Here is an 11866-nt window from a genome sequence, read left to right on the forward strand (position 1 = left end):
GTCGAAAGATTGTGGTGATCCCTGCCAGCCCAGTACTGTGGTTTAGTCTGATCAGACGGTTTATGTTACAGACCACTTGCTTTGAACATATTTCTATGCAAAATTAAGTATGATTATGTAAGGCCCTGTATTTAATTATCCGGTAATTTGGCATAATTAGAATAATTATTGAGTTGTAAATTAAAATAATTATTTATGCCAAATAAATTTTAGAAGTGTGTTAAAAATATGTATTTTAGAATATCGAAGAATTTAACGATATAAAATACATATAGAGTTTAAATAACACACGAGAGCAAATAAATACAGACCGGGATAAATGGGCTTGAGTTACTATTTTAGTGACCAAATACACAAGATATATATATACATATACATACACATAACTTACCAAATAAAAGAGAAAAGAAACGAGAGAAGAAGGAAAAGAAAAGAAAGAGGAAACCCATTCCCGTCACTTGTGTAGCGGCTGTGGGAAAATCGCGATATCTCCTTCGTCCGGCGTCCAAATCTCGATTGGTCTGAAGGGGTGTCTTCCTAACATCCTAAGCTTCGATTCAAGTTAGAAATCGCAAAGTTTGACAAGGATTCGGGTAGATCGAAGCTGCTGTTTGGGTGCTCTGTTTCTGCGAGAATTCTTCCGATTTTGGGTGAGAGTTTCGGGTTGCTGCGACTTTTGTAATTTGAATTTGTAGAAATGACTTAAAAAGAACTTGTAGCTCTGTTTGTTAGCTTTCTATAGCCACTGGAATCATCGAATTTGGATAAGAAACGGAATTGATATGATTTTTCTACCAAAATGTGTCAAATCGAATTCTGAAATGGTGCTGTGCAGGACACCTACTGTAATTCGAGTTTTTGTCAATTATACGCTCGGATTTCTGGACTTGTGATTCAATAGAAAGTTGTAGAGCTATGTGTTGTCTTCGTAATGATATAAAATTCGTTAAATTCCATTAAGAATTGAGCAAGTTATGCTTGTTTTTCTGGAACTGCTCAGTGTGTGAGATTCTGTCCGCGAATTCGTAAGTAGCAGTGTGTTCTTGGAAATTCTGAGCTTTATCTACTGAGATTTGGAAAATGGTTTCTTCTAGAAAAAGTTAGATATTCAATTATCTTTCATTTCCAATTGGCGGATATTGAATTGAGTTAATATTGAGCGAGATATGAATTTTATGCTCCTTTGTGCCAAATCGGACATTGGTGTGGAATGTAGTTTTCACGATCGGCTTATTGTGGTTTTGTTTAGGCCGAGAGTCTTGAAGTGAAGTGATATTGGATTGTCAAGTTGGTATAGGTATGTTACAGCTCGATAACATACGACGGTAAAACATAAATTATGTTTAATTGTCATTCTGTGTTTCATTGATCAGGTGTATGACTTGTTGGTTGTTGTAAATTGTTAAATCCCTTCGTTGTGATATATGTTTATGTTTATGACATATTATTGGCATTTAGCATTGGGCATACAGTTATGACATTAATGTTGAGCCCTATCGTTCTTGTTAACCATTGTTGATATCTGTTGTTATCTGGCACTGTTGTTTATCCCGGGATCATTGTGTGGCTGATAGGCCTATACACATGATACTGTAGATGTGATTGAACAATCCCATGGTTAGTGCAGCCTTTTGAGGTGAGCGCTGGGATTGTGTCATCTAGTTCGTTCTATTGTGCCATCCTGTTATATCGTATCAGCTGTATGGAGGCCGAGTCAGGGGTGTTATTCAGCGCAGCTTGGCATACCTCGCATACTTGGCAGGGCGGTTTAGCTGCATGACGATGTAGCTCCCCTGTGTTGTTGCTCGAGCATTATTCCAGTTGGTATCGTACCGTTTGTTGGCTCCTGTTATCCCAGTTATTCGTTGAGCCTTTCATGCATTGCATATTACATTTTATTATATGATTATGCATGATTTATGTTATTGTTGTTATTGTTGAACTGTTTCATACCAGAATCCTAACCTCAGTTGTTTACTGGGGGGCTGCTGTGGTTGTTATTGGACACTATGGTAGATCTCCCGAGTCGTTTTGCAGCATCAGGCCGAGGTTCCGCCAGTGGAGCTCGGGATTGAGGTTGGATTGCTTGGTTCTGTTCAGTGGAGTCTCCCAGTTAGTTTATATGTATGTCTTGAGTTTGTTTCAGACTTGTATTGTACTTTATTTGCCGAGGAGATGCCCCGTGTATATGTATTGATATTTGGTTGTTCTGGTTATGTTCTGAGGCGACTCTGTGATATTCTTGATCTGGTGAGTATTTGGTAAGTTTTAAATTCTGTTTAGTCCTGGCCAGTGCGGCTATAGGTTGTTGACTTTGGTTGTTGTTTTAATGACTCTAGTTGGAGTATATTTTGATATAAACTGTTGTTTGAGTTTTCGGGATGTCCTACTTACGGGGAGGTCATGCCGAAATTTTTCTAGGCCCTGAGGTCCGTTTTAAAGTAATTTAAACATTTTTCCGCTGCAACTTTAAGTCAAACCATTATTGTTTGATCATTAATTATCATTATAGTAAATGGGCCTCACATCTTGGTATCAGAGCGTAAACTGGGATACGCTCGAACTAGAGTCTAGGACACTCTAGTCTTGGCACTAAAATGGTTGTTGCGCATGTGTATGCTACTTGACAGAATGTTTATGTGATTATATGATCTTTTTACTTCCATTCTAATTGTTTTGGTGTTTTATCGTATAGAATGGCGGGAGGTGGAGAAATTCCTGTTGATGAGATTCCTCTAGCTCGAGGTCGAGGTCGTGGGCGTTGTAGACCTCGTGTCCGGGTTGTTGATGATGCTTTTGTGGAGCAAGCTGCTGATGAGTTAGAGCATCTTAGGATGGATGAGTTAGTTGCGCGTTTCCATTCTATGCATCCTCCTCGATTCAGTGGTTCAGAGGGAGCTGAGAAAGCTGAGTTATGGATTTCTGAGATTGTGGAATTGTTCGATTTGATTGAGTATCCTCCAGAGTGTCGATTGAGATTAGCTGTGCATCAGTTGAAAGATCGTGCCAAAATGTGGTGGTCTACTACATTGATGACTTTAGATGCTCAGAGGATCATTCCATCATGGGATATATTCAAGCTGAAGTTTAAGGAGAGTTATTGTCCTCCATCATTCTACAGTTCTAAGGCTTCTGAGTTTCATAACCTGAAACAAGGCGATATGTCAGTTGCGGAGTATGCAAATTCTTTTTATGCTATGCTGAGATATGCTCCTCATGTTGCTGCAAGTCAGGTTGTTGTTGTTGAGAGTTTTATTGAAGGATTGAACGATCATCTGCACCCTTTTGTTTCTACCGGTAAGCCACTGAATTATCTTGAAGCAGTGGAAATAGCAAAAAGGGCTGAAGTTAGTCTTAAAAGGAGTGGCAATCGAGTTCCTACCCAACATCATCAGTCGAGGAGGCAACGATTCAGTTCATCTGGTTCTGCATCTCTTCGTCCACGTGGGAAGCAATTTAAGAAGTCCGGTTCTAGTTCTTCGAGTTCAGGGAGTTCAGGGAACCGTGGTGGATATCGTTACAGTGGACCTTATTGTGATCACTGTGGGGGTAAGCATTCCAGTAATCAGTGTGTTGGAGTTCAAGGGGTTTGTAATGTTTGTGGTCGGCCTGGCCATTTTGCTAGAGTCTGTCCTAGTAAGACGGGGAAATCAGCCCAGGCAGGTAGTGGAGCTCAAAGTAATAGAATTCCAACAGCGTCCCAGTCCTCCCATCAGCCTAGTATCCCTTCGCATCAGACAAGAGGGCAAGGTGGTCAACAAAATCAGTCATCTGTTCATGTATTTGCCTTGACTGAGGATGAGGCTCATGCAGCTCCAGGTACTGTCATTACCGGTAATTGTACACTATGTGGTTTTATAGCACGAGTGTTATTTCATACTGGAGCATCTCATTCCTTTGTTTCTCATGCATTCGTTGTTTTGCATGATCTTCGCATCACTAGTATGAATTCCAATATTTCTGTTGTTACTCCGATGGGCAAAATGATTATCAATGATAATGTGGTGTTCAATGCGGTTTTGTTTCACGATGAAAATGTTTTATATCTGAATCTCATAGTCTTACCTATGCATGACTTTGATTGTATCGTTGGTATGGATGTTTTGACTGCAAATCGTGCCACTGTTGACTGTTATCGAGGAATAGTTCGTTTCAGACCTAGCTTTGCTCCTAAATGGAATTTCTATGGTCGTGGTTCTCAAGCCAAGATTCCTCTAGTTTCTGCCATTGAAATGAATCGATTGTTAGATTCTGGTCATGAAGGTTTTCTGGTTTATGATGTGGATCTATCGCAAGATGAGCGACGGATTTATGATATTCCTGTAGTCCGTGAGTTTCCTGATGTGTTTCCAGAAGACATTCCTGGTTTTTCACCAGAACAAGAAGTTGAGTTCAGTATCGAATTAATGCCAGGAACTGAACCCATATCTCGAGCACCATATCGTTTAGCCCCTGTTGAGCTGAAAGAACTGAAAGAACAATTGCAGGATTTGTTGAGTAAATGTTATATTCGTCCGAGTTCTTCACCGTGGGGTGCACCGATTCTATTTGTCAAGAAGAAAGATGGTACGATGCGGATGTGTATTGATTATCGGCAACTGAATAAGTCTACTGTCAAGAATAAATATCCACTCCCTAGGATTGATGACTTATTTGATCAGTTGCAAGGTACTTCGGTGTATTCTAAGATTGATCTTCGTTCAGGATACCATCAAGTGAGAGTTAGACAATAAGATGTGCCGAAAACAGCTTTTCGCACGAGATACAGACACTTTGAATTTTTGGTTATGCCTTTTGGTTTGACCAATGCTCCTGCTGTGTTTATGGACTTGATGAATCGAGTATTTTGTAAATATCTCGATCGTTTTGTGATTGTATTCATCAATGATATTCTTGTTTATTCCAAGTCCGAGGAAGAACATGTTAAACACTTGAGGATAGTTCTTCGAATTCTTCAAAAGAAGCAGTTGTACGCCAAGCTATCCAAGTGTGAGTTTTGGTTAGATATAGTGTTATTTCTGGGCCATGTCATATCTAAACATGGTATTTCTGTCGATCCAAGTAAAGTGGAAGCAGTTCTGAACTGGGCACGACTGACAAATGTGCCAGAGATTCGCAGTTTCATGGGTCTAGCTGGTTATTACCGGAGATTTATCGAAAATTTCTCAAAGATTGCTAGACCTGTCACTCAACTGACTCAGAAAAATCAGAGATTCATTTGGTCTGATGAATGTGAGTCAAGTTTTGTCGAGTTGAAGAAGAGATTGACTTCTGCACCAGTTCTTATCATTCCAAATGGTTCTGGAGGATTTGTGGTTTGCACGGATGCATCTAATCGAGGTCTAGGTTGTGTTCTGATGCAGCATGGCAGAGTTGTGGCATATGGTTCTCGTCAGTTGAAACCGCATGAGTCTAAGTATCCTGTTCATGACTTGGAATTGGCTGCTATCGTTTTTGCTCTCAAGATTTGGAGACATTATTTGTTTTGGGAGCAATTTGTAATCTATTCTGATCACAAAAGCTTGAAGTATCTATTCTCAGTCAGATCTGAATATGAGACAGAGACGTTGGATGGATCTTTTGAAAGATTATGATTGTGAGATCCTGTATCATCCGGGAAAAGTGAATGTCATTGCCGATGCTTTGAGTCGTAAGGTTGTTGACGTCAATTTATCCTCAATTCATGTTTCTAAGTTACGAGAGGATATTTGTACTTCTGGGTTGGATTTTCAAATTCAAGGTAATACTGTTTGTGTATCTCAGATTTATGTTGAGCCAGAGTTGATTCAGATTTTAAATTCAGCTCAGAAAACTGATGATCGAGTTCTGAAATCTTATGAGTTAGTATCTCAAGGACGCCAATCTGGTTTCTCAATTCACTCAGATGATTCTCTTCGGTTGAATGGTAGATTGGTTGTCCCAGATATTCCTAAATTGCGTACAGCCATCCTTAAAAAAGCTCATTGTACTTGATATAGTATCCACCCAGGAGGAAGGAAAATGTATCATATTCTACGGCCTCAATTTTGGTGGAAGAATATGAAAAAGGATGTGGCTGAGTTTGTGTCTCGTTGTATGATCTGTCAGCAAGTCAAAGTGGAACGAATGAGACCGGGAGGATTACTGCATAGCCTTGAGGTTCCTCAGTGGAACTGGGAGCACGTAGCTATGGATTTTGTCACGCATTTGCCACGTACTTCTCGTCATTTCGATGCCATTTGGGTGATTGTCGACAGATTATCTAAATCGGCACACTTTATTCCGTATGAGAGGACATATTCGTATAAGAAAATGGCTCGTCTGTATATTGAAAATGTTGTGAGACTTCATGGAGTTCCAGTTGCAATAGTCTCAGATCGTGACCCTAGATTCACATCAAAGTTTTGGACTAGTTTCCAAAAAGAAATGGGTACACGACTTGCGATGAGTACTGCGTACCATCCTCAGACAGATGGTCAGACAGAGCGTACGATTCAGACACTCGAGGATCTGCTTCGAGCTGTAGTCATGGATTTTAAAGACAGTTGGCAGGAAGCTTTACCACTAGTAGAATTTTCATATAACAACAGTTTCCAGGTGACTATTGGTATGGCTCCTTTTGAAGCTTTGTACGGCAGACGATGTCGATTACCTCTTTGTTGGGATGAATTTGGTGAGAAGCAGTTGACTGGACCTGAGATTGTTCAGGAAATGCATGATAAAGTCCAGTTGATTCGTCAGAGAATGAAATCTGCCCAAGATCGTCAAGCTAGTTATGCTAACAGACGTCGTCGACCTCTAGAATTTCAAGTTGGAGATTTTGTGTTTCTGAGAATCTCTCCGTTTAGAGGTGTTGTTCGCTTTGGTATGAGAGGTAAGTTGTCACCTCGTTTCGTAGGCCCCTACGAGATTGTTGAGCGTATTGGGACTTGCGCTTATCGTTTGGATTTGCCCCAGTCATTGTCTGGCATCCACGATGTTTTCCATGTTTCTATGTTGCGTAAGTATGAGCCCGATCCGTCTCATGTGATTCAGCCTGATGAGGTTGAACTTGATCCGTCTCTATCGTATACTGAGTATCCTGTTTGTATCTTGGATCGTAAAGATAAAGTTTTACGCAATAAAGTTATACCACTTGTACGTGTTCAGTGGTCGAGGCATGGTGTAGAAGAATCAACATGGGAAACAGAACAGAAGATGAGAGCATCTTATCCATACCTGTTTGATTCTTAGTAATGTATTGTTGGTTTCGTATCGTGTGTAAGATATATGTGTATAAACAGAAATTTCGAGGACGAAATTTGTTTTAAGGGGTGGAGAAGTGTAAGGCCCTGTATTTAATTATCCGGTAATTTGGCATAATTAGAATAATTATTGAGTTGTAAATTAAAATAATTATTTATGCCAAATAAATTTTAGAAGTGTGTTAAAAATATGTATTTTAGAATATCGAAGAATTTAACGATATAAAATACATATAGAGTTTAAATAACACACGAGAGCAAATAAATACAGACCGGGATAAATGGGCTTGAGTTACTATTTTAGTGACCAAATACACAAGATATATATATACATATACATACACATAACTTACCAAATAAAAGAGAAAAGAAATGAGAGAAGAAGGAAAAGGAAAGAAAGAGGAAACCCATTCCCGTCACTTGTGTAGCGGCTGCGGGAAAATCGCGATATCTCCTTCGTCCGGCCTCCAAATCTCGATCGGTCTGAAGAGATGTATTCCTAACATCCTAAGCTTTGATTCAAGTTAGAAATCGTGAAGTTTGAGCAAGGATTCGGGTAGATCGAAGCTGCTGTTCGGGTGCTCTGTTTCTGCGAGAATTCTTCTGATTTTGGGTCAGAGTTTTGGGTTGCTGCGACTTTTGTAATTTGAATTTGTAGAAATGACTTAAAAAGAACTTGTAGCTCTATTTGTTAGCTTTCTATAGCCATTGGAATCATCGAATTTGGATAAGAAACGGAATTGATATGATTTTTCTACCAAAATGTGTCAAATCGAATTCTGAAATGGTGCTGTGCAGAACACCTACTATAATTCGAGTTTTTGTCAATTATGCGCTCGGATTCTGGACTTGTGATTCAATAGAAAGTTGTAGATCTATGTGTTGTATTCGTAATGATATAAAATTCGTTAAATTCCATTAAGAATTGAGCAAGTTATGTTTGTTTTTCTGGAACTGCTCAGTGTGTGAGATTCTGTCCGCGAATTCGTAAGTAGCAGTGTGTTCTTGGAAATTCCGAGCTTTATCTACTGAGATTTGGAAAATGGTTTCTTCTAGAAAAAGTTAGATATTCAAGTTATCTTTCATTTCCAATTGGCGGATATTGAATTGAGTTAATATTGAGCGAGATATGAATTTTATGCTCCTTTGTGCCAAATCGGACATTGGTGTGGAATGTAGTTTTCACGATCGGCTTATTGTGGTTTTGTTTAGGCCGAGAGTCTTGAAGTGAAGTGATATTGGATTTTCAAGTTGGTATATGTATGTTACAGCTCGGTAACATACGACGGTAAAACATAAATTATGTTTAATTGTCATTCTGTGTTTCATTGATCGGGTGTATGACTTGTTGGTTGTTGTAAATTGTTAAATCCCTTCGTTGTGATATATGTTTATGTTTATGACATATTATTGGCATTTAGCATTGGGCATACAGTTATGACATTAATGTTGAGCCCTATCGTTCTTGTTAGCCATTGTTGATATCTGTTGTTATCTGGCACTGTTGTTTATCTCGTGATCATTGTGTGGCTGATAGGCCTATACACATGATACTGTAGATGTGATTGAACAATCCCATGGTTAGTGCAGCCTTTTGAGGTGAGCGCTGGGATTGTGTCATCTAGTTCGTTCTGTTGTGCCATCATGTTATATCGTATCAGCTGTATGGAGGCCGAGTCAGGGGTGTTATTCAGCACAGCTTGGCATACCTCGCATACTTGGCAGGGCGGTTTAGCTGCATGACGATGTAGCTCCCCTGTGTTGTTGCTCGAGCATTATTCCAGTTGTTATCGTACCGTTTGTTGGCTCCTGTTATCCCAGTTATTCGTTGAGCCTTTCATGCATTGCATATTACATTTTATTATATGATTATGCATGATTTATGTTATTGTTGTTATTGTTGAACTGTTTCATACCAGAATCCTAACCTCAGTTGTTTACTAGGGGGACTGCTGTGGTTGTTATTGGATACCATGGTAGATCTCCCGAGTTGTTTTGCAGCATCAGGCCGAGGTTCTGCCAGTGGAGCTCGGGATTGAGGTTAGATTGCTTGGTTCTGTTCAGTGGACTCTCCCAGTTAGTTTATATGTATGTCTTGAGTTTGTTTCAGACTTATATTGTACTTTATTTGCCGAGGAGATACCCCGTGTATCTGTATTGATATTTGGTTGTTCTGGTTATGTTCTGAGGCGACTCTGTGATATTCTTGATCTGGTGAGTATTTGGTAAGTTTTAAATTCTGTTTAGTCCTGACCAGTGCGGCTATAGGTTGTTGACTTTGGTTGTTGTTTTAATGACTTTAGTTGGAGTATATTTTGATATAAACTGTTGTTTGAGTTTTCGGGATGTCCTACTTACGGGGAGGTCATGCCGAAATTTTTCTAGGCCCTGAGGTCCGTTTTAAAGTAATTTAAACCTTTTTCCGCTGCAGCTTTAAGTCAAACCATTATTGTTTGATCATTAATTGTCATTAGAGTAAATGAGCCTCACAATTATGTATGTTATGGTGGAAGCATTTTCATGAAAATATATATGTAGTTATGGCACGTTTATGTTTATGTATGTTTGTTATTTCGTACACATCACTTTCAAATACATGTGATTTTATTAAGTACTATTTTTTATTCATGGTTTATGCGTGTTGATTCTTTAGGCTCACTAGACTTGATCGATGCAGATGTTGATGCTTTAGAGGAGACAGAAGGTGCTGACCAGTGAGCTTGCTCGGACTGTGAAGTGCAAACCCGAGGACCGCTATTGTTATTAAAGGAGTTGTGCACGTTAAACATTTTTTTTCTCTAATTTTATTGATTCATGTTTTGTTGGCAACCAAGTATTTTCTTATGCTCGTTTTAAAATAATGTTTTTTTCAGTTGTTATGAATAATATTTTTATGCCCTGGAAATATTTTTGTACTTGGACTAATTTCAAGAATTTAGTCAAACATTTTATTTAATTCAAAATGCGAGGAATTTACTATTTAAATAAGAAAAAATTTTGTTTTCCGCAAATTTGAAAGTAGTATTAGTTAGTTTAGCACGAGATGTTACAAAATAAAAGTCATGTCTTGAGTACAAATATAATTTTTGACCTGAAGATCAAGAAGCGTTTGAACTAAAAGATTAATATTTCACTATCATTCAATTTTGTTGGGTTAAGCGTGCATGAGTGAGAGTAGTAGTAGGATGACGAACTCCTGAGAAGTTCTCGTACGTTAAGTTGTTGACATTGTGTCGCTTATTTTAAATTATATTAGAGATATAGTTTCAAAAAAAATGAAGTGTAAATTTCATTCCATTTTTTTCAATTTATTTTAAAATTAATTAATTCCTAAAAAACATGTATTTATTAATACTATTTAACGAAGATAAGGACACACATGTAAATTCACACAATTTTATTATAGTTTTCAAATTTATTATTCTTGTATTATTTATGTTGAGGATCGAAGTTGAGTTTAGAGGGAGGGGGGTGAATAAACTCTACTCGTTTTTCCTTTCTTTTGATGAGGTACTAAAATCCTGTTACAGATAGTAGTTTATCTTGTTGCGTATACCTTCACCTAGATTACAATTATAGGTGCGAAAACAATCTGATGAAGTAAGTGAAAGACAATAATAACAGTAGGCAGTAGTTGTTTATGGAAGTTCGAAGATGAAATCTTCTACGTCTCCCCTTCTCCTGTTTCCAGAAGGTATAACTAAAAGACTTTGGATATTACAGTACAACTCTTGTACACACCCACTTCAGAAGGACTTACACCTTTGCCTACTGAAACTCTTAGTTACTCGACTCAAAAAGAACGTGATACAAAAGTTTATGAAAAGACTCTTTTCAGATTACAAGCTCTTCCTGATAAAGTATAAGTGTTGTAAAAGATTGTGAAGAGTGTAAGAATCAGTAGCACAAGATGATCTTCAAAAGATCAGATATTTGCTATGAAGCGTGTGCTACTTTTCTTTGTGTTGAACTCAAAGTTATCAAGGAATTTCGAGGTTGTCTCGTTGAGTGAAATAGCGTTGATCCTTGAAAAGATATTATGCGTAGAGTTCTTTTTCTGTAAGGGTTTGTTCCATGTATATATAAGCGACTGAGTTCAACGTTTATGATCAGAAGATGTCTTCAGATTTCTGATAGAGTCAGCTTTATTACCAAAAAAAAGGTTCCTGCAGAAAAGCTATAAAACAATCAGTCATGTTTTATACTAAACTCGGTAAAGTGAATTAAATGACTCCGTATAGTATTTAATGCTGCAATTAATACTAGTACTTGGTAAATTTAACGGTAACATTTAAAGTAGTCACGTTAGGCAACATCTTCTACTGATTCTGTTTTTATATCATTTCTACTGCTTTTGTTTTACTAGACCAGTAGCTTCTGATTTTCTTTTTGTCTACTGTTTTCTTAAAGAGTGCTGCTGGTCTGCTGGTTTTTATTTTCATCGCCACAATTAATTCATGTCTATCAATTTCCCCCTTTGTGGTGATGCCAAAACCTAAACAGTAGGAAAGCGTTAAATAACAGATAATCAGTTAGCAAAAGGATAATATCAATGAAATTAACACAGTAAATTGTCAATCAGTTCCAATGTCCCTGTAAATGACTTCTTCATCTTGAGGATCCTGAAATCTTCTATCTGAAGG

General features: G+C 38.1%; 1 protein-coding gene and 1 long non-coding RNA gene across 2 annotated transcripts; both read left to right on the forward strand.

The window, feature by feature from the left end:
- The first annotated feature begins 447 nt into the window (after positions 1–447).
- LOC142544988 (uncharacterized) lies at positions 448–2635 on the forward strand. The gene is made up of 3 exons (XR_012820181.1): positions 448–650; positions 1250–1297; positions 2017–2635. It is a non-coding gene; the product is annotated as an uncharacterized LOC142544988 (long non-coding RNA).
- Positions 2636–2696: 61 nt separating this feature from the next.
- Positions 2697–7212, forward strand: LOC142544416 (uncharacterized). Its single transcript, XM_075651466.1, has 4 exons — positions 2697–4497; positions 5741–5905; positions 5990–6302; positions 6618–7212. Exons 1-4 carry the CDS (start codon positions 2697–2699, stop codon positions 7210–7212), a joined length of 2874 nt encoding a protein of 957 aa, XP_075507581.1.
- Positions 7213–11866: the final 4654 nt, after the last annotated feature.

The sequence above is a fragment of the Primulina tabacum genome, chromosome 5, assembly GCF_025594145.1.
Source record: "Primulina tabacum isolate GXHZ01 chromosome 5, ASM2559414v2, whole genome shotgun sequence".
Classification (NCBI taxonomy): Eukaryota; Viridiplantae; Streptophyta; class Magnoliopsida; order Lamiales; family Gesneriaceae; genus Primulina; species Primulina tabacum.